Below are 20,040 nucleotides of genomic sequence, written 5' to 3'. Positions count from 1 at the left end.
CTCACAAACATGAATCTCTACTCTAGATCTATTAAAAGGTCAAATTTGGGATCAATTTTTTTTGAGTCTTAGCTGTTTGTATATCTAAGGCCTTTTTTTTTCCGGACGTTTTGGGTAAACTTTGAACACTTTTTAGTGTTCTAGAGATTGTGTTTCAATTCTAAACAAGCTATGTAGTCAACTATTTTCCCATTACTATTTTTTATATAGTTTTTTGTATTTTCAAAATTTATTTTATATATATTTTTTTTCATAGATATAACGTGTTCATATTTTTGTGTTTTATGATAGATTTTGGGTATCTTTGGTAGAATACTATTGTATTATATGTTTATCATACATTTTGGGCATTTTAAAAGTAATGTTACCCTTCTATATGAGAAGTAAAGAAAAAAGGGGTGCGACACTGATGGGATAATTTAATATATATATATTTGTAATGTAATATAATATTATGATAGTATCTGCGACACTGATGGGATAATTTAATATATAAACCAAATTATATAAGTGCACTAGTTTTAATTCAAAAGTAGAAAAATATATGAATGAATTAGAGAACGAGAGAGAGTCTCTTGGTTGAGATGTTCACTACTTAGTAAAGGTTGCTATGAAACTAATAGGGCCCTTGCCCGTAACAGCAGCTTGGATCCCAAAAATGAGGAAGGCAATCATGGCAAGACGAGAATGTTTGATCTCAGCCAGTTGAAGCCTCTCAAACTCTTCTGGGTCCTTGGCAGCCAGACCCAATGGGTCAAAGAATTGCCCACCTGGATACAGCCTCTTCTCTGGGTCAAGCTCTGCGTTTCTCTGGAACTCAATGTATCCTATTACTAACACCTCTGTCCATATCAATGTGGTCAGCGAGAATGGAAGTGGTTGACCAAGGTAGGATGATCCCTCAATCAGCTCCACCTGTTAAAATAAAGAAATCATATTAATAATTATGATAACAATAAAACATTCATATATAATAACTATTGATCACTTTATTGCAGGACAAATGAGTGTATGTACAACAATTCATGGCTTAATTTATTACGTGAAAAATGTAGATAGCGATATTTTTTTTATTTTGATGATTTTTTTGTTAACTTTTTTTAACCAAATATTCTAAATATTGAAAAGAATATACTTTTAAAATAAATTATATATATTTATTAATTATATTAATATAAATTCAAATATTTATTAATTATATTAATATAAACTATTATTATTATTATTATTATATATAATACAATACTAAATTTAATAATTAACAAATTAAAAATATATATTTATTAATTATATTAATATAAATTCAAATATTATAGAATATCATTATTATAATTAGATATTTAATAAAAATTAAAATGTTATAAAATATCATTATTATAATAATATATAATATAAGATAAGATTTTTAATAATTATATTAATATAAATTCAAATGTTATAAATATTATTATTACAATAATATATAATTATAATTTTTATAAAATTTTACTAGGATAAATAGTTAGTAATTATATTAATATAAATTTAAATATTATAAAATATCATTATTATAAAAATATTTAATATAAAATTAGATATTTAATAATTATATTAATATAAATTCAAATTAATGTTATAAAATATTATTATTACAATAATATATAATATATAATAAATACATTATATATTTTCTATATAAAAAGTGTGTAAATAACATAAATTTTTTGTTTTAACATTTTTTTTTCGGTTAACTTTAAATGAATATTCTTATATTTAACCGAATATTCATATATTTAACTGTAGATTATAAACATGACTTAAACTTAAATAAATAAATAATTAAACAAATTAAAATATGATATTTTTGAGATATTAACTTAAACTTAAATAAATAAATAATTAAATAAATTAAAATATGATATTTTTGAAATATTTTACAATAATAATCATTTAAAAATAATAAAATCATACATTTTATAACTTAAATAAAATTTAATTAAACCTAAACGTAAACTTCACGTATTAGAATAATATCATATTAAACATATAATATAATATAATATAATATATATACTATCAACTATTAACGAACTTAAATTTAAAAATAACGTATAATATTAAAATTATATTAAATATTTAATATATAATCTCTTGTTGTCAATGTCAAATTAAAAAACTAGAACAAACATAAACTTAAACAAAAATTAAGTAATTAAAATAGTTGAAGCATGTATACTACTCAATACTATGACTTTTTCTATTCTTATTTTATTTCTATTATTTTTTTATAAATATTATTGTAATTTATATATATATATATGTCATGTAGCCATGTAAATATAAATCTATGTCAATGTTGTATTTAGATGTCATATATGTAGATATTATTGATATAAATATTTATATATACTATAGAACTATCATTTATTCTATTATATATATATTTTAAAAAAAGTGAATCAGTTTTTTATTAAAATTGTAGACAATATTTTGTCCTAATTTTTTTAATACATTTATGTCATACATTATATAAAATATCTTTTATTTATTTTTATGATATTGTTTATTTATTTAAAACTTATATGATTATTAAAACAAATATAATAAAAATAAACATGATAAACATGTTTACAACTTTAAAATTAAGTAAGCGTGCATTTCTCGTTACTTCTACCTAGTATAAGTGTAATATCTATACAAATAATATGACTTTTGTGTAACTAAATAAGAAATTAGAATAACATTTATCTTCTATCAAGAATCAACAAGTTTATTCTACAATTATTAATGTGTGATTTAAATTATATGATGAATGTTTTGTACCTTAAATATGGTAGTTTGTGATTTAAAATATTATTGTATTATTATTATTTAAAAAAATTATAAACAATGTTTTGGTTTAATTTTTATTTTAATATATTTATGTTATTCTTTTATATATAATATTATTTATTTATTTAAAATTTATAAATCTTAATAAAAATAATTAATAAATATTTTAAATAATACTAATCAAACATCCATACATGACACGTTCACCTAATATACATATAACACAACATGGAGTTGTATGCTAAAATTAGTTAGCACGAATAATATGTCATCATGTGATATATATTAGTCATGATTTATGTTTATATACAAACTGTGATATGGTAATAGAAAAGAATAATCATACATGGTAAATGGATAAACTAGTTTATATAACAAATTTCATCATTAAGTTTCATTATGTAGTTGAGTATACAGGTAAGCGTCGTCATTTTTTGTGAGCAAATTAAAGGGCAAAAAGATAAATTAACCTACGTTCTAAGCAACAAATAAACCAATTTTTTTTTTTTATCTTTTGTCGGATTCTGATCGTATCCTTGTCACCATTATGATTATCAGGGACCATTTTTTTTATCACTTATATATTATATATATGACTGAGAAGAAGACACGAATGATGGAAAAGCTGTGGCGCGAGGGTCTGATTTTAGAGGATTTATCTACAGAAGACGACGCAATTAGGGCATATTATAGACGTATATACCGCCAAAAAAATCAGCCTCCGTGCGTAATCTTTTAAGGTTTGATCTTTTATTCTTCAAATATATATATAACATTATCATCCAAAACTCATATTAATTATTATTATAGGTGGGACTCGTAATAGCGATACTACACCACTTAACAGATTTATCATGATTTAATAGGTATTATATGAAAATAAACTAATAATAACAAACGTATATATATATATATAATGCTTAAAGAAATACTACACATGTGTGTATATAGTACTTACCTTTCCAGCGTCTTGCCACGCAACACCAGTGAGAGCTTCAACAGAAAGAGCCCCAAGCACTCCCAACATGGCCCACCTTCCATGGATGAGCTCACACTCACGGAACCTCTGTATCCCAAAGACCTCAGAGTAGGGCTGAAACGGCGTCGGATTGACATCATTGGTCTCAACTCTGACCCCGATCACGTCTCCTGCCACGTTCTTGGCCAGGTTCTGGTCCAAACCATCGTAGTCGTACTGTAAGTACTCCGCCGGCTTGGCGAACCCAAACGGATCGAAGCCACGGTCTCCGATCATGGTACCATCGAGCCACTCGGGGGCTTCAGCTCCAGGGAACCACACGAGGCGGCCATCGCTCGCATTGCCCTGAAACTTCTTGGGTGGAGGAGGAGGCGGTGACTTCTTCTTTCCGAATGGTAACCCGAACCGGGCTTGGAACCTTCCGGAGGAGGCCCCGGCCGCAGGGTTGTAGATTCTGGTTCCGAAGAAGTATGACGTGGCAGCAGAAGCGGCAGTGATGGTGGCCATGGCTGCTGGGGTCGGATGATGAAGTTGTGGGGGAATGAAGTCAAGAGGAATTTGTGTTATATGTGTGTGTGATAGGGGATGGATGTTTACTTTTGGGGCTATCTTTCTTTGCCTTATCTGTTGGACGAGTGTGGAGGTTTGGAATTTGGATGGTTGATGGCTTCTTCACCTTCTTTTGTGGGGTCTTCATTTAGTAAATCATTTTTGTTCTTTTTCTTACTCTTACCAAGCCAATTTGCCTAGTAAGTTAATTAAGTAATTGTAACTTTCTATTTATTGTATTTTCTACATTTATTTATGATGATATTATATTTGTAAAGGGTTCCAAAATTAGACTCGTTCCTACTTCAAGTCGGGTATGGTATAATATATCTCCACGTATACGTAGTGGTCCCATTATAATGAATGCAATGTATAATGTTGTTGGCCATTTTAAAATTCAACTAACCTGACCTGGGTGAGAGTCCCCAAAAGAAGAGTAGTTCATACCCCGAAATACTATCCTTAGTACCCTAGGTTTCTCTCTAAACTTGACACACATACGCGCTCTCTAAATTGTACCTCCCCTTATATTCTTTATTGTTAGGAATTCACCTTCCTCACATCAGCTTCATCTACAAACACAAAAGCAACAAACCAATAGACACAACATACACAAATTTCTATAGAAAAATCAGCAAGAAAAAACAATAAAATGAACACCAAGAATTATAGAGGTTCAGCCCAAATAACTTGAGCCTACATCCTCTTTGAACTCCCCTTGTGATGTTCTTCTCTGCACTATGAAACAACAATGAAAGATTACAACTTGTCACCACTAGAGAACTTCTACACTTGATGGATTGCAATGCCTTGAACCCAAGCAAAACCCCAAGTACACTTGACCATGTACAAAGAAATCTCTCACCCAAGACCCAAGTGTTTCTCTCTCAAGCTCTCTCTCTTTCTCTCTCTGAAATAGCTCATATTTTACAAAATGAAATATGTTCTCGTATCACCTCTAAACAACTGAGATAACAAGACTTATTTATAGGGGGTTTTTTACAACTGTCATCTAACTTAAAAAATACCAGAAATAAACGCAGAGTCATCTGGCAAAATGGTAGACAAGACTGGAAGGAAAAACGTAACTTTGCTGATGTGTATTGATGTTTAATGCAGACCAAAAATTCTAACAAATTTCCACCTTGGTCTTCATTAAACATGGATTGCAGAGATAAACATAACTTCCCAAGGATCCCAGTTCAGCCATCAACTATCATCCATGATCAATTCCGAGCAAGCTTAGGCAATAGTTAAACTTGCTCAATGGCAATATCTTAGTTCCAGCATCAGCGGGATTCTCTTCTGTGGGGAATTTTTCAACATTGATTACACCTTCAGTGACCTTATCACGATTAAAGTGATACTTGATCTCCACATGCTTAGTCCGGTCATGAAAAACTGGATTCTTACACAAATGTATGGCACTTTGACTATCTGAAAAAATTGTAGCTTTTCCTTTGAACACTTGTAGCTCTTTTAGAAGACCTTGAATCCAAATACCTTCTTTGATTGCTTCAGTAGCAGCCATGTACTCAGCTTCAGTAGTTGAAAGTGCAACTACAGATTGTAGTTGAGACTTCCAACTCACACAATTCCCACTTACTAGAAAGTAATAGGCTGTAGTAGACTTTCTAGTGTCTCGGTCTCCAGCATAATCCGAGTCTACAAACCCAATGATTTCCACCTGATTAAGATGCCGCTTGAACACCAACCCATGTCTAGTAGTATTAATCAAATAACGCAGCAACCACTTCATAGCATCCCAATGAATTCTTCTGGGATTTTCCATGTATCTACTTAGAGCACTAGTCGAGTGTGATAAATCAGGCCTAGTGCAAATCATTAGATACATTATAGCTCCAACAGCATTAGAATAAGGTACCTTGGCCATATCTTCCCTTTCAAACTCAGTTTTAGGACAATCAGCATTTGTAAGCTGATATTGACTTGTCAATGGCTGTTTGACAGCTTTAGCACCCTTCATAGAAAACCTTTTTAGAACCTTTTCAACATAAGACTTTTGACTGATGAAGATGGTATGTTGATCCCTATTTCTCTTGATCTCCATACCTAAAATCTTTGTAGTCATGCCCAAATCCTTCATTTCAAATTCTGTTTTGAGAAGAGCCTTCAATTTATTCAGCTTGTCCCTTTTGTCACTAATCAGCAACATATCATCCACATACAACAGTAGATACTCAACATCTTTGAATTGTTGTCCTTTGAAGTAGAGGCAAGGATCATAGTAGCTTCTTTGAAAACCATGCTTTATCATGAACCCATCAAAACGTTTATACCACTGCCGGGGTGATTGCTTGAGGCCATACAACGATCTCTTGAGCAAACAAACTTTATCTTGCCCTTTGAACATCTCAAACCCATTTGGTTGCTCCATGTAAATAGTCTCTTCTAAGTCACCATGTAAAAATGCAGTTTTTACATCCATCTGGTCAAGTTCCAGATTGAACTGGGCAACCAAAGATAACATGATTCTTATGGTTTTATATTTAATGACTGGTGAGAAAATCTCTGTAAAATCCACTCCTTCCTTTTGAGTGAAGCCCTTAGCAACCAACCTTGCTTTGTATCTCACTGGTTCCTGATCATTCATGCCTTCTTTAACTTTGAACAACCATCTACATGCTACTACATTCTTGTCTTTGGGTCTATTAACCAGCGTCCAAGTATCATTCTTGTACAAAGACCTCATTTCCTCCTTCATAGCATCAATCCAATGCTTTGAATCTGAACATTTTACCGCCTCTTCATATGAGTTGGGTTCTGAATTAGCTAACTCAAGTGCAGACATCAGTGCATAAGCTATCATGTCATCTCAAGCTGTAAGTGTAAGCTTCTGGACTGGTTTTGGTTCTCTCCTGACTCTGTCTCTTGCAAGCTGATATGACGTAGTCGGATCTGCATGAATTTCAGATGCATCTACACTTTGTTCTGGTTGCATTTCAGCTGGAGTTTGAGTTGGGGTCTGAATCTTATTTTCTTCAACCTGATTTGTGTTGGGTGCTTTTGTTTCCATCTGAACTAAAGTCTCTACTGTACCTGCATTGTTAGTACTATTTTGTTCTTGACCTGCAGGAATGTTAGTTTGAGATAAACAAGGAAAACAATCTTCTTTAAATATAACATCACGACTGATTATGAGTTTGTAACCTTTGTTTTCTTTAACCCATAATTTGTAACCTTTAGTTCCCTGTGGGTAACCCAAAAATACACACTTAACTGCTCTAGGATCTAATTTACCCTCTCTTTGATGTGCATAAGCAGCACACCCAAATACTTTTAAGTAAGACAAGTTTTGGTGGTTTATTGGACCATTTTTCTTTAGGTGTCTTAAACTCTATAGTTGTATTAGGACATCTATTTACTAGATATGCAGCTGTCATTATAGCTTCCCCCCCAAAATCCCTTGGGTATACCTGAACTAATCATCATACATCTAGTTTTATCAAGTAGTGTTCGGTTCATTCTTTCAGCCACCCCATTTTGTTGAGGAGTTAATCTCACATTCCTATGTCTTTGAATACCATTCTCTCTACAATATGAATAAAAAATCTCATTGCAAAATTCTAATCCATTATCGGTCCTCAATGTTTTAATCTTCCTATTTGTTTTATTTTCCATAAGAATTTTCCAATTTTTAAAAGCCTCAAATGCATCATTTTTATGTTTCAATAAATGCACCCATATTTTTCTAGAAAAATCATCTACAATAGAAAGAAAGTAATTGTTACCTCCAATTGTTGGAGTCTTTTCTGGACCCCATAAGTCTGCATGTAGGTATTCAAGTATGCCCTTTGAATTGTGTTGCCCAACTTTGAAAGCCAATCTGTGATGTTTGCCCAAGACACAATTCTCACAAAAAACTACCTTGCTCACCTTATCCTTTCCAAGTAAGCTTTGTTGCTTTAACACTTGCAAGCCTTTATAACTTATGTGACCAAGCCTCCTATGCCATAGGATTGCCTTGTGATCTTCTGGTGCCTCAGCTAAAGTGTTGCTACCAGTTACTGTTTCACCAATTAGGTAGTATAGAGAGTCCTTCTTAATTCCCTTAAGAACTACCATTGAACCTCTACAAATCTTCATGGTTCCACGCTCTATTTTTACTGTATAATCTGCATCATCAAGCACGCTTAGTGAAACCAAATTTCTAGACAGATTAGGAACATACCTGACATTCTTCAATGTTCGAATGACACCATCAAACATTTTGATGTTGATTGAGCCTATTCCAGGTACTTGGCAAGATTGATTATTCCCCATAATAACCTTACCACCATTCAACTCTCTGAAATCTTGAAGCCATTCTTTATTGAAAGTCATATGGTATGAACACCCAGAGTCCAAGATCCAATCTTTTTCGTTTTCTCCTGTTGCTGCAATTAAAGCTTCAACATCATTGCAAGCTTTTCCAATATTTGCTGAATCCGTATGTTCAGATTTTCCCTCGTAGATGGATCTAGCACTTTCACAGATGGAACTCCTGCCCTTTTGTTTTCTAAGCCAGAGATAACAATCTCTCTTCATGTGACCAAGCTTGCCACAATGAAAACACGCCCTTGAATTGTTTGGACCTCTGGAACCAGATCTACCTCTGCTCTTGCTGTGCCTTTTACCATGATAGCCATTTGAGTTTTTGTGTGGTGATCGACCCCTTGCGTAGTTGCTTTCTCCAAGGTTTGGTGAAGAAGATTTCTCTGATTTTAACTCTAAATCCTTTGATTTCAATGCTGAAATTACTTCTTCTAAAGTAATTGATGTACGACCATACTTGATAGCACTTTTGACCTCCTTAAACGATTCAGGCAGAGAATTTAAAATGATAATTGCTTGGTTTTCATCACTTAAAGCTTCTCCTTCTCCTGAGTTAGCCAACTCAATGTTCATCCTTAGGAACTCATCCAAATTCTGCTCCAAACTCTTGCTACTGCTCATCTTAAATCCAAAGATTCTTTCCTTAAGAAAGATTTTGTTGGTGAGAGTCTTTTGCTGAAATAACTCATCTAGTTTCTTCCAAATCTTGGATGGAGTGTCTTCTTTATCAACCATTTGAATGATGGAGTCCGACAAATGAAAAATCATAATCCCAATGGCTGATTCGAGCATTTCTTCTTTTTGATCTTTTGTAGTACCTTCAGGCCATGAAATGGGATCTTCAAGAACACACAATAACTTTTGAGAAGCCAACATTCCTTTAATCTTCCTTCTCCAAATTCTAAAATCTCCATTACCATCAAACCTCTCTATTTCAAGCTTCATATTACTCATATTGTTGCAATAACTCCAATCCAAGAGACTTTGAACAGATTCTTGAACCTTCGAACTCGATTCTTGGACTTCTTTCTTGACTGAAACTTTTTCTGTGTCACTTTCTGATGAAGAACTTGATTCAGCCAGTTCTTCCCTTCTTTGTCACCTTTGATCTTGAAGCTAAACTTTGCCAATGAACCTGGCTCTTGATACCACTGTTAGGGAATTCACCTTCCTCACACCAGCTTCATCTACAAACACAAAAGCAACAAACCAATAGACACAACATACACAAATTTCTATAGAAAAATCAGCAAGAAAAAACAATAAAATGAACACCAAGAATTATAGAGATTCAGCCCAAATAACTTGAGCCTACATCCTCTTTGAACTCCCCTTGGGATGTTCTTCTTTGCACTATGAAACAACAATGAAAGATTACAACTTGTCACCACTAGAGAACTTCTTCACTTGATGGATTACAATGCCTTGAACCCAAGCAAAACCCCAAGTACACTTGACCATGTACAAAGAAATCTCTCACCCAAGACCTAAGTGTTTCTCTCTCAAGCTCTCTCTCTTTCTCTCTCTGAAATAACTCATATTTTACAAAATGAAATATGTTCTCGTATCACCTCTAAACAACTGAGATAACAAGACTTATTTATAGGGGGTTTTTTACAACTGTCATCTAACTTAAAAATACCAGAAATAAACGCAGACTCATCTGACGAAATGGTAGACAAGACTGGAAGAAAAACGTAACTTTGCTGATGTGTATTGATGTTTAATGCAGACCAAAAATTCTAACATTTATTTCCCAGGAGACCAAGAGACCACCACGACCATCTCAAACTTGAACTTATAATAACTTGAAGTCAGTGTCTAATCTTAAGCAATCAACAAATTAAATGTGTTACGGATTTGATCTCTTATTTGCCGCTTGGTTGGAGGGAAGAAAAATTGAGGAATAGGAAAAGGAATGAGAAAAAGAATAGGAATTAAATTGAATAAAAATTAATATAAATAAAAAATAATAATTTTTTTCAATCTTGCATTGGAATGATATTTCCTTTCATTTTTAAATAGAATAGTTATTCCACAAAAAATGTAGAATACCATTCCGTTAGAATGACATTCCAATACTCTAAAATGCAACCAAATAAATGAATGAAATGAAAATTGATTATTCTCCATTCCATTCTATTCTATTACCCCAACTATACATCACCTTACACTACTGCAAAAATTAGCTTTAATTTATCATAGAATTGTTGAGAAATACATAAAAAGAAAAGTTAAAACTTTTAACGGACTTTTAACTTCGATTTTTTGGTTTGGCATTAAAAGGAATTAACCTATTACTTCAGTACTTTTAACTCTGGTTTTTTAAAAAAAAACCAGAGTTAAAGTTCTTTAAAACTCTTTTCCACCTCACTACTACAAAACTGGGCTTTCCCGATACCCAACAACGACAGTCAACTCTGTTGACTGTCGTAATTTCTTAGCGGGACTCTACGCCGACAGTTAAAAACTGTAGGCATAGAGACCAACGACGACAGCTAATAACTGTCACTGTTGCTTTTGACTGTCGCTATTGACCCCAACGCCGACAGTTAATTCGAGACCAATGCCAACAGTTAAAATGTGTCGCTATTGACCCCAACGCCGACAGTTAATTCGAGACCAATGCCGACAGTTAAAATGTGTCGTTGTTGACCCCAACGCCGACAGTTAATTCAAGACCAATGCCGACAGTTAAACGGTGTCGCTATTGACCTTAACGCCGACAGTTAATAAACGTCCAATGCCGACAGTCATAAAATGTCGCCAAAATTCAAATAAAAAATTATAATTAATGAATAATAAAATTTAAAAAATAAACTAAATTATGTAAATATGTATTTATTAAAATCTTTTAACACTAGATTTTTTTTTTGTTTCTAAATTTTTCATATTATTAACTTTTCTATTTATAATAATTTTTATATCAAATTTTAAATTAATTATAATACTAAGAGTAACAATACTATAATTTAATTTTATAAAAAATATTAATTACTAAAATGTCGCCTAAATTCAAATAAAAAATTATAATTAATGTATAATAAAATTTAAAAAATAAACTAAATTATGTAAATATGTATTTATTAAAATCTTTTAAAACTAGTTTTTTTTTATATAAATTTTTCATATTATTAACTTTTGTATTTATAATAATTTTTATATCAAATTTTAAATTAATTATGATATTAAGAGTAAAAATACTATAATATAATTTTATAAAAAAATATTAATTACTAAATTATAATACTAAAGTTTTAGTTAAAAAAATTTATTTGAATAATTTATCAAACTTTTTAAGGATATTAAATAATACACATATAATATTTAAAATTTTGATATTTTAAAAATAATATATAAAATAAACTAAATTATGTAAATATGTATTTATTAAAATCTTTTAAAACTAGATTTTTTTTTCTAAATTTTTCATATTATTAACTTTTGTATTTATAATAATTTTTATATCAAATTTTAAATTAATTATATAAAATCTCTTGAGGTGAAGGTCCTTCCCACCCCAGCTCGTGGTACAAGGACCTCAGGGCAGACAACACCCTGTACGAATTGGTGTTGAGTTGGAACGGAGCCAACCCAACGAAATCAATAAAGTCTTTGAAAAAAGACTTCAAGGGCAGCAGTGCTCCTGCCCTCATATATTCTTGGCTCCATGCCGCATATTTCACTGTGGCGTCACGGCCGCCAGGAGCGAAGCAGCTCCGTTCTTGACCAGTCAGAGGTCGACACTTCAAGGTGCCTGACAAACCAAGGCCATGGAAAGCCAGGATTTCAGATATTTGACTGGTTGTGGTAACCGTGCTCCAGTAGAGCTCGGCCTCGAACATCTCTTTCCTCGGCTGTGAGGAGGAAGGTTCCCCCATTAATGAAAATTTGAGCTCTCCGGGGGAGTATGCGACAGTAACCTTTAAAGCAGGATCGAGAGGAATCGGCCTAGGGCCTGAATTAGATTCCAGATAGATGGCCTCCCGAAGAACTCTCCTCTTCCCCTCGATGACTTCGTCTATCTGACGGCGGTAGTGAGCTCGAATGTCCTCTTGCTCGCGCGCAAGCTCGTATTCTCTTATCCGACGTTGATTCCGGGCGAACAACGATTCGGGGCTCAGAGATTTTGGCTCGTAAGGGATTGCCAGCAATGACCCCCACCGTCTTTCCAGATTCTGTGACATCTAACGAGAAAGAAAAAATGGTGAGGGCCATGCATGCAGGAATCACGAGCTCGGAAATTTAGGAACGAGACTAAATACTAAGACCCTTATTGAAGGGTTAGGGGGGTGTATTCCACGAAAAAGAAAAGGAGCGTGGATAATTTTTTGAAAATCCCGAAATTCAAGGGAAAGAAGAGTGGCGGTTAACCAGGAAAGGCGTCTTTGGGTTTTGTGCATTTGTCAAGACCCATGTTTTTATCCGAAAACTTAGTGTACAAGAAACGTTGCCTAAAAATTTCAAAACCCAGAAAATGGGAACCACACTCAAACGTCAAAACTGGGTATAAACCAGAGACGAAAATCCAGAATGAAAGTCTAAAAAGCATGAAAACCTATCGGGTTAAAACTTCCTATCGTATTAGGCTAGGGATGCAAACCAGTATATACATATACACAGCAAGAACAGTTTAAATAAAAACTGGCAAAATGGAAAACAAAAATTGCTTACTTACACAATAATGGCGACTGCAGAGAGATTGTTGATTGAAGAAGAGGTTGCAAGTAAGAACTCACTGACTCGAACAGACCAGGATTTCTTTGCTTCTTCGGCCGAGAGAACATATACAGAACGAAAGTTGTATGGAGAGGTCTGGTTTCGTTTTTCTTTCTTTTCTTGCTTCTGATGAACGAAAGTGAAAGTGAAGGTGAAGAGTGGAGTCTTGTATATATAGGTGGGAAAAAGGCATTAATCTGGAACGTTGAACGAAATCCTTGCAAGATCCAACGGTTAGGGATCAATGACATGATGGCGCCGAAAAGGTGTAAGACGAACGATCGTGGGCGTGTTTCCAAGGCACTCAAATACCAAAAATGAGCAATACCTGGTTGATGCGTGTCCATTTTCAAAAGTGTGACGGTACAGTTCTCAAAGAAAGTAGTTCAAAAGTTTCCTTCTCTTAGGATTCGAACAAATACTTTTGAGGGGGCAAGATGTTATACCCAGATTTCGAGCCATGTTAATTATGACCTCGAAAGTTGGATTCGCAAATAAGTGCTCATAAGGTTGGAAACAAGCTCCAGGATCATATGCCGAGCTTGCAGGATATATACGATCTCGAGTATGGTGACCTCGAAGAGTTCATGATCTCGAAAGATAGCTCCGGGAACACATTCATCTTCGGGGACAACTTCGGATCAGGGCTCCCGAGCACGACGCACATACGATCTCGAAAGGCCATGCGACCTCGGAAATGTCTCCAGTTCGAAAGGTGACAGGAAACCTGGGAGGCTAAATCCTTAGAGATACGTGATAACCACCTTGAATATCTACAAGTGTTATAAATATGAGATGTAATCCTCATTTATTATTGTAAATCCCCTGGAATCGTGGGATATTATTTGATCAGTTATACGTCTCCTGGTCTTCAGGGGACGTTTCCTTTTATATCTGATTATAGCCATTTATTTTATTCACAAAAAGAGTAACTACCCAAAATATGTGGGATAGTATTATGCGGCCTTCTCTATAAATAGAGAGGCCATGCACCATTGTAAAGGACCGAAATTCTGAACCTTGAGAGAAAACTCTGAAGAATTCATGCTTAAGAATTTTCAGAGATAATCTTGAGTTTAATAACAGAGACTCGTGGACTAGGCAGATTTAACTGCTGAACCACGTAAAAATCGTGTGTTTGATTTGTTTTGTTGTATTTGGCCATTATCAATTATTGTTTATGTGCTCTTCTTTCACAGTTTGACGAAAAACGGCGTCAACAGTTTGGTGCTTTCATTGAGAGCCTTAAGCATTCATCCCTGAAAAAGCCATGGCCACAAACAATCAGAACACCCCTGATGAAAGCTACCCAAGGCGTCCTGGAAAACAACCAATGGAGAACCCGGATGCTGAGGAGAGAAGTGGGTCCTCTGATTCCCGGGGACCACCGCCTCCACCAAGGGATGAGGATATGTATTACAATCCTGAGCGTTACGTTCCTATTGTAGAACTGGAAAACCGGCAATTGAAACAGCTGTTGACAGAGGCCAACAAACGGAATGAGGAGTTGACTAGGATGGCCGCAGAGGCGCAGGTGGCTCAGCCCCCACCTCCGTGCGAAAACCAAGTCCCTCCTCCAAGGGATGTGCATGTTCCTCCCCAGAGGCCCCGTGGACGTCCACGAAAAAATGCTGCCACAAGGAGGCCAACTTAACCTCCGGCACCAGCAGAGCCATTTGCTCCTCCTAGGCCACAGAGGAGTACTCGAGCTCGGGTCCCGCCTAACCCACCTATGGAAGTGCTTGCAGGAACTGAGAATAACCGAACCCCTGCAGAGGCTCGGACTCAGGTACCTGGGAGTGCACCGAATGCAACTGACCCATCTCGGGCAAATTCTGGCCCCTCTAGGCTGCGACAAGGACGGCAGCCACCGTCGCCTATACGGTTCCCTCCGTCGCCCATAAGATATCCTTCACCTCCCCGCAGAAACGCTCAACCTGTTCAAGATCAGGATCAAGGGCGTACAGGGGAAAGACAAGGAAATAGGGAGACATTCCAGGAGCGGGAGGCGCACCATCTGAGAAAAGTCAGACGTCTCGGTCTCGCACTGCGGAGACGAGGCAACATGGGAAGAATCCATCACGAAATGACCGATCAATGAGTTTCACCAGTGACGAGTCCGGAGAGACCAGGTCCGTCAGTAAGCACGACCGAGGTCGTAAAAATACTGGAAGTCGCAAGAATCGTCCTGACTTGCGAAGTCATCTGAATCAGAGTAGGGGGAAGGGAGATCAGACAAATCCGGACCTGAGGGATCGCTTGAATAGGCGTAGAGATCCCTCACGGAGACGCGAGCCTGGAATCATGATCAATGACAGTCAATTCCAGACAACACCTCCTACTGACCCAGTCCAAGAAATGATCGATCAGCTCGAAAAAGCCTTTAGGCTTTTAAAGAATGAACGAGGAAATGGTCGATATGAGGACTCTGATGAGGAGCTCGAGCCGTTTGCTCCACATATTTCCAACACTCAATTTCCTCAAGGATTCCGGATTCCTCACGTCCCAGCGTTTGAAGGAAAAACCGACCCATGTAGTCACCTGAGTACATTCAACACTATTATGAGAGCTAGTAACGTGGGTTACGAGCTCAGGTGCATGTTGTTTCCAACATCATTGGCAGGACCTGCCAAAAGTTGGTTCGAAAAGTACAAGAAACACTCAATAACTTCATGGGAACAGTTGTCTAGAGACTTCAAGAAGCAGTTCCGAGCTATGATGGGAGTCAGACCAGAGGCATCCACTTTGACTAACGTCCGGCAACAGCCAGGCGAAACACTGAAAAGATACCTGGCAAGATTTAATCTGGAGGTCGCCCGAGCTCGAGATGTGGATGACAGTGGGCACCTTATGGCTATCCGAGCTGGTGTTTTACCCGAAAGTGCCCTTTGGGATGACATGCAAGGGAAACCGGTGAGGTCAATAACCGAGTTTAACATACGAGCGCAGAGGTTTGTCAATGTAGAGGAGGCGAGGTCAACGCTCAAGGCGACCTCGCAGACCGAAACTACAACGATAAACATTAACTTCGCCTCAACCTCGGCTGACCCAGTAGCTCCACAGCCTACCTCGGAGAATCCCTCCAAGAGGAAAAAGAGCGAGGGAAGTAACCCCGAAGCTGAGGGAGGAAAGAAAAAGAAAGGAGAGAGGTATTTCTCCGTGTATAAAGTGCACATCGAGCTCAACGAGTCTCGGGAAAACATATACCTGGCTAATGAAAACCAAGTCCCCTTCAGGCGTCCGGACCCAATGAGAAATCAAAAATCCAAGAGGGATTCCAGTAAGTATTGCCGGTTCCACAGGGACACCGGACACACAACTGATGAATGTCGACAGCTGAAGGACGAGATCGAAGGGTTGATCTCGAGAGGTTACTTCCGGCAGTATGTCAAAAACCAGAGTACTGGACAGACTACTGCGAGCCAGAGAGTAGCCGCGCCTTCGACGGCACAAAATAATAATTCCCGATCACGGGAAGAAGATAGACCCCCACCGATAGATGGAGAGGACGTAATAACCATCTCGGGAGGGCCTCACCTCGCAGGAGGAAGCAGAAATGCTCAGAAGAGATATGTTAACGAGTTGAAGACAGGGGACGGGTCTCCTTATGAACCCGAACCTAGGGCACCGAAAAGCCAGAGGATTGAAACACAACCAATAACCTTCACTGAGGAGGACGACTCCCATGTTCAGTTCCCTCATCATGATCCGTTGGTTATTACCCTTCAGCTTGCCAACAAAAGAGTGCGCCGAGTTCTCATAGATAATGGGAGCTCAGTCAACATTCTTTATAAAGCGACCCTCGAGAAAATGGGACTCTCCCTTCGCGACCTGAAGGCGTGTGCAACTACTTTGTACGACTTTTCAGGAGAAGGAACTGCCTGTATGGGATCCATTGAACTCCCTGTGACCTTGGGAGACTATCCAGTCTCGGTGACCAAGATAATGGAGTTCGTGGTAGTAGATTTACCATCTGCCTACAATGTACTGCTCGGGAGACCCGCCCTGGTCGGGCTGGGGGCAGTTTCATTTGTGAGGCATTTGGCCCTTAAGTTCCCAACCCCAAGCAGGGTCGGGACATTAAAAGGAGATCAATTGGCAGGAAGGGAGTGCTATAGCATTTCTTTGAGGGGAAAGAAACAAACGAGCGCTCAAACACTCGTTATCATACAAAACAAAGACGGAATAGTCTTAGAAATTGACGAGGAGATCGATCCGAGGATTGAGGAGAAAGTTGACCTCGAACCTTTAGAGGAGCTCGAGGAAATTCAGCTCGAGGAAGCTGATCCCTCGAAGAAGGTGAAGGTCGGAAAACACCTCCAAGACGAGGCTAAATAGCAATTAATTTGCTTTCTGGAGGAAAACCAGGATGTCTTCACATGGTCACACTCAGACATGGTGGGGATAAGCCCGAATGTAGCGAGCCACGCATTGAACATAGACAAAATCTTTCCCCCGAAGCAACAAAAGCGAAGACAGCTGGACGAAGACAGAAAGAAAGCATTAAAGGAGGAAGTTGACAAGTTAAAAGCAAACCATTTCATTAGGGATGCCTTTTACCCTGACTGGGTAGCCAATCCAGTGTTGGTCCCAAAGACCAATGGGATGTGGAGAACCTGTATTGACTACTCAGATCTCAACAAAGCTTGCCTAAAAGATTGTTTTCCGCTGCCAAGGATTGACCAGCTCGTGGACGCCACGGCGGGGCATGGCCTGATGTCATTCATGGATGCCTATTCTGGATATAACCAGATTCCCATGCATGCCCCCGACCAAGAACATACGAGCTTCATCACAGATAAAGGGCTCTACTGCTATAATGTCATGCCATTCGGACTCAAGAATGCTGGAGCCACGTACCAGCGGCTCGTAAACATGATGTTTTCAAAGCAGATAGGGAACAACATGGAGGTTTATGTTGATGACATGCTTGTCAAGTCTCAACTTAACAAGAACCATGTTGATGACCTCGAAGAGTGCTTTGGCGTGCTCAGGAAATACAACATGAAGCTAAATCCTCAGAAGTGCACTTTTGGGGTATCTTCGGGAAAATTTCTGGGTTTCATTGTAAACTCTCGTGGAATCGAGGCTAACCCCGACAAGATCAAGGCCCTGATTGACATGCCTTCACCTTGGAAGCACAAAGATGTTCAAAGCTTGACCGGCAGGATGGCAGCCCTAAGCAGATTCATCTCGAAGTTAACGGATCGTGGCCTTCCATTCTTCAACTTATTGAGAGGAAGTAAGAAGTTTGAATGGACAGAGGAGTGCGAGCTGGCCTTTTAGGAGCTCAAAAAGCACCTAGCTGAACCACCCATCCTGTCAAAACCTGAGACGGGAGAAGTATTGTACCTATACCTCTCAACCACCGAACACGCGATAAGCGCGGTGCTCGTTCGAGAAGAAGAAAAAGTGCAAAAACCCATCTACTACATCAGTAAAAGATTACTGGGGGCAGAGTCAAGGTATCCATTGATGGAGAAACTCGCCCTCAGTCTAATTCATTCATCTCGTAAGCTCCGCCCCTATTTTCAGGCACATCCTATCCATGTACGGACAGATCAACCACTTAGGCAGGTCCTGTCTAAACCAGAGGCTTCAGGTCGACTTCTTAAATGGGCTGTTGAGCTTGGACAGTTCGAGATCACCTACCATCCAAGAACGACCATTAAGGCACAGGCATTGGCGGACTTTATAGTGGAATGTGCTGGTATAGCCGACGATGAGGTAATAACCACGGCCCACGAGCTGTGGAAACTTTACGTCGATGGCTCGTCAAATGAAAATGGAGCGTGGGCAGGGGTTATTCTGATCACCCCCGCAGGGAGCAAATTTCACTCCGCTTTGAGATTCGGCTTTAAAGCATCGAATAATGAGGCCGAGTACGAGGCTCTACTTGCGAGACTATGAATAGCAAAGGAGCTCAAGGCTAAAGCCATACATTGCTACAGTGACTCCCAGCTCGTGGTTAATCAAATCTTGGGAGAATACCAGGCTCGCGGCACAAGAATGGCAGCTTATCTGGAGAAGGCAAAATCTGCATTGGAGTATTTCGAATTTTATGCAATCGAACAGGTTCCCCGAGAACAAAACTCAAATGCAGATGCCTTAGCTCGACTCGCCACCTCCGTCGAAAATGAAGAGCTGAATGTTGTACCCATAGAACACCTGTCAACACCCAGCATTACTGAGCCAGACGAGGAAGATGTGTGTATGATCGAGACGGAGCCGACCTGGATGTGTCCGATAGTTGACTATCTCGAAAATGGAATTCTTCCAAAAGATCGAAATCAGGCTCGAAAGTTGATGTATCAACTTCCTCGTTACACCATTTTGGACGGAAAGCTATACAGAAGAGGATATTCCATGCCGCTGCTCAGGTGTGTAACCCCTCCCGAAGCAAAGAAGATCATTGAAGAAATTCATGAAGGGTTCTGCGGAGACCACACCGGGGGACATAGCCTGTCCAAGAAGATCATACGCCAAGGATATTTCTGGCCAACCATTAAAACAGATTCTTTCGAGTATGTGAAGAAGTGCGACAAATGCCAGAGATTCGCCACGATACCCCGAGCTCCACCATCCGAACTGACCATGTTGACATCCCCATGGCCTTTCGCAGTATGAAGCATCGACCTCATAGGCTC

General features: G+C 37.7%; 1 protein-coding gene across 1 annotated transcript; it reads right to left on the bottom strand.

Annotated features, from left to right (window-relative positions):
- Positions 1-476: 476 nt before the first annotated feature.
- Positions 477-4,415, bottom strand: LOC133798283 (chlorophyll a-b binding protein CP29.3, chloroplastic). The gene is made up of 2 exons (XM_062236523.1): positions 3,770-4,415; positions 477-915 (listed from the first exon to the last, which is right to left on the bottom strand). The coding sequence occupies exons 1-2, from the start codon at positions 4,295-4,297 to the stop codon at positions 592-594; spliced, it is 852 nt and encodes a 283-aa protein (XP_062092507.1). The 5' UTR covers positions 4,298-4,415; the 3' UTR covers positions 477-591.
- Between the last annotated feature and the right edge of the window lie 15,625 nt (positions 4,416-20,040).

The sequence above is a fragment of the Humulus lupulus genome, chromosome 8, assembly GCF_963169125.1.
Source record: "Humulus lupulus chromosome 8, drHumLupu1.1, whole genome shotgun sequence".
NCBI classification, from domain to species: Eukaryota; Viridiplantae; Streptophyta; class Magnoliopsida; order Rosales; family Cannabaceae; genus Humulus; species Humulus lupulus.
Note: the sequence above shows the minus strand (reverse complement) of the source record. Positions and strands in the feature narration are given on the sequence as shown.

Bases quoted from the DNA above. Each gene is read 5' to 3' on its own strand.
- LOC133798283 (XM_062236523.1), bottom strand. From the start codon at position 4,297: ATGGCCACCATCACTGCCGCTTCTGCTGCCACGTCATACTTCTTCGGA. The intron at 916-3,769 runs GTAAGTACTATA...TTATTTTAACAG, and splicing joins CGTGGCAAGACGCTGGAAAG to GTGGAGCTGATTGAGGGATC.